This window comes from Ammodytes marinus (genome assembly GCF_949987685.1).
Source record: "Ammodytes marinus genome assembly, contig: scaffold_102, whole genome shotgun sequence".
In the NCBI taxonomy this organism is placed as follows: Eukaryota; Metazoa; Chordata; class Actinopteri; order Uranoscopiformes; family Ammodytidae; genus Ammodytes; species Ammodytes marinus.
Window position 1 is genome coordinate 20,001 of NW_027648278.1, and position 1,667 is coordinate 21,667.

Below are 1,667 nucleotides of genomic sequence, written 5' to 3' on the forward strand. Positions count from 1 at the left end.
CCAGACCATCAGTGTAAAGAATGCTATTTTTATATAGTTTTTCTTAATGCCTTTGTCATGGGTATACGCTCACCCAGGAACAAACGGTAAAAACACTACCGCTTTAGTCCAAAGGGGGGCGCTAGAGTTAACACACATGAAAGTTCCTCGTAGCACCTTTAACAAACACATTCCTGTCTGTCACAGCTGATTACCTGTACAATATAAAGGGGCCGATAGAATGAAAATGGTTTAATAAACACATTATTTAAAGGTGCAGTGTGTAATATGACATCATCAAGAAAGTTCTACAAAGTTCTAGAATGCAACGCTCCCTGGGTAACCCCAACCCTTTAGAATAATAACAGAAGCTACAGTGGCCTTCAAGGACAAGAACAATTCAAAATTTTAAACAATGCACCTGATGACATTTCAACTATGACACTTTCAAGATGGCGGCACTAGGCCTTGGTCCAAAATATGCAGAAATATGGACATATATGAGACCCTTTCTAAGGGAAAAAAAAAATGTTTCAGCTATTATGCACTAAATTAAATATACTTATGGATATTATAATTACTTTCTACAAAATCTGCAAGGAAGAAAAACCCAACATTTTAACCATATTAATATCCTGTCTCCTCCAGCTGATTACCTGTACAACACTCCGGAGCAGCTGTGTAAACGCCTGGCTGGATTCTGCAAGAGGCCGGACGTGGTTCGCAGACACGTGGTCAAGGTAACAGCCAATCACAGAGCACTTCCTGACTCTCAGTCCAATCACAAACACCCAACACCCTGGATAACTACATTTCCCACCATGCAACAGTGTCCTTTAAAGAAATAAAGACACAAAACACCTCACTTCACTACAGTCTCACTGTTGGTGCTTGTTGGGAGTTGTTCTGTTATTGTTGTCGCTTATTTGAGGTGTGTGTTCTTTATATTTACTTCTTTTTCTTTGTTTTGTGGCAAAAAAATACATTAATAAAAAAACATCAAAATGGAAAAAAAAAAAACAGTAAAAGAAAAGAGGGAAAAGGAATAAAACCAAGAAAAAAGCGTCAAAAAATTTACAAAAAAATCAAATTAACTTGGAAAAAATAGTTTTAATGCTTTTTGTGTGGTGGGTTTTTTTGGAATGAGAAAAAAGTCTAAAATAAATAATTAAAGCGACAAAAATAACTGAAAAAAACACCAAAAAAGCACGAAAACAGACGAACATATGGCAAAGAAAAATGACGTTAAACTTTAATTAATCTAAGTCCTACATTTTTTTTTTTCTATTCTGGTTCCAGGTCGACCTCTCCAAATTCTCCTGGTCGAATCTGAAGGAACGTTATGAGTCTCTGCTGTCACCTTAGAGTGTGTGTGTGTGTGTGTGTGTGTGTGTGTGTGTGTGTGTGTGTGTGTGTGTGTGTGTGTGTGTGTGTGTGTGTGTGTGTGTGTGTGTGTGTGTGTGTGTGTGTGTGTGTGTGTGTGTGTGTCTGTCTGTCTCATAGTGTTTGTGTGTGTGTGTGTGTGTGTGTCTGTCTGTCTGTCTGTCTGTCTCATTGTGTGTGTGTGTGTGTGTGTGTGTGTGTGTGTCTGTCTGTCGGTCTCATTGTGTGTGTGTGTGTGTGTGTGTGTGTGTGTGTGTGTGTGTGTGTGTGTGTGTCTCTCTGTCAGTGTGTGTGTGTGTCTGTCT

The 1,667-nt window shown here is 38.8% G+C and overlaps 1 protein-coding gene across 1 annotated transcript in view; it reads left to right on the forward strand.

Annotated features, from left to right (window-relative positions):
- gtdc1 (glycosyltransferase-like domain containing 1) overlaps positions 1 to 1,417 on the forward strand; it is a 16,130-nt gene extending 14,713 nt beyond the window's left edge. The window contains exons 6-7 of the mRNA XM_080054712.1: positions 628 to 719; positions 1,279 to 1,417. Coding sequence (XP_079910838.1) covers positions 628 to 719; positions 1,279 to 1,344 — 158 coding nt within the window. The 3' untranslated portion in view covers positions 1,345 to 1,417. The remainder of the gene's footprint in view (positions 1 to 627; positions 720 to 1,278) is intronic.
- Positions 1,418 to 1,667: the final 250 nt, after the last annotated feature.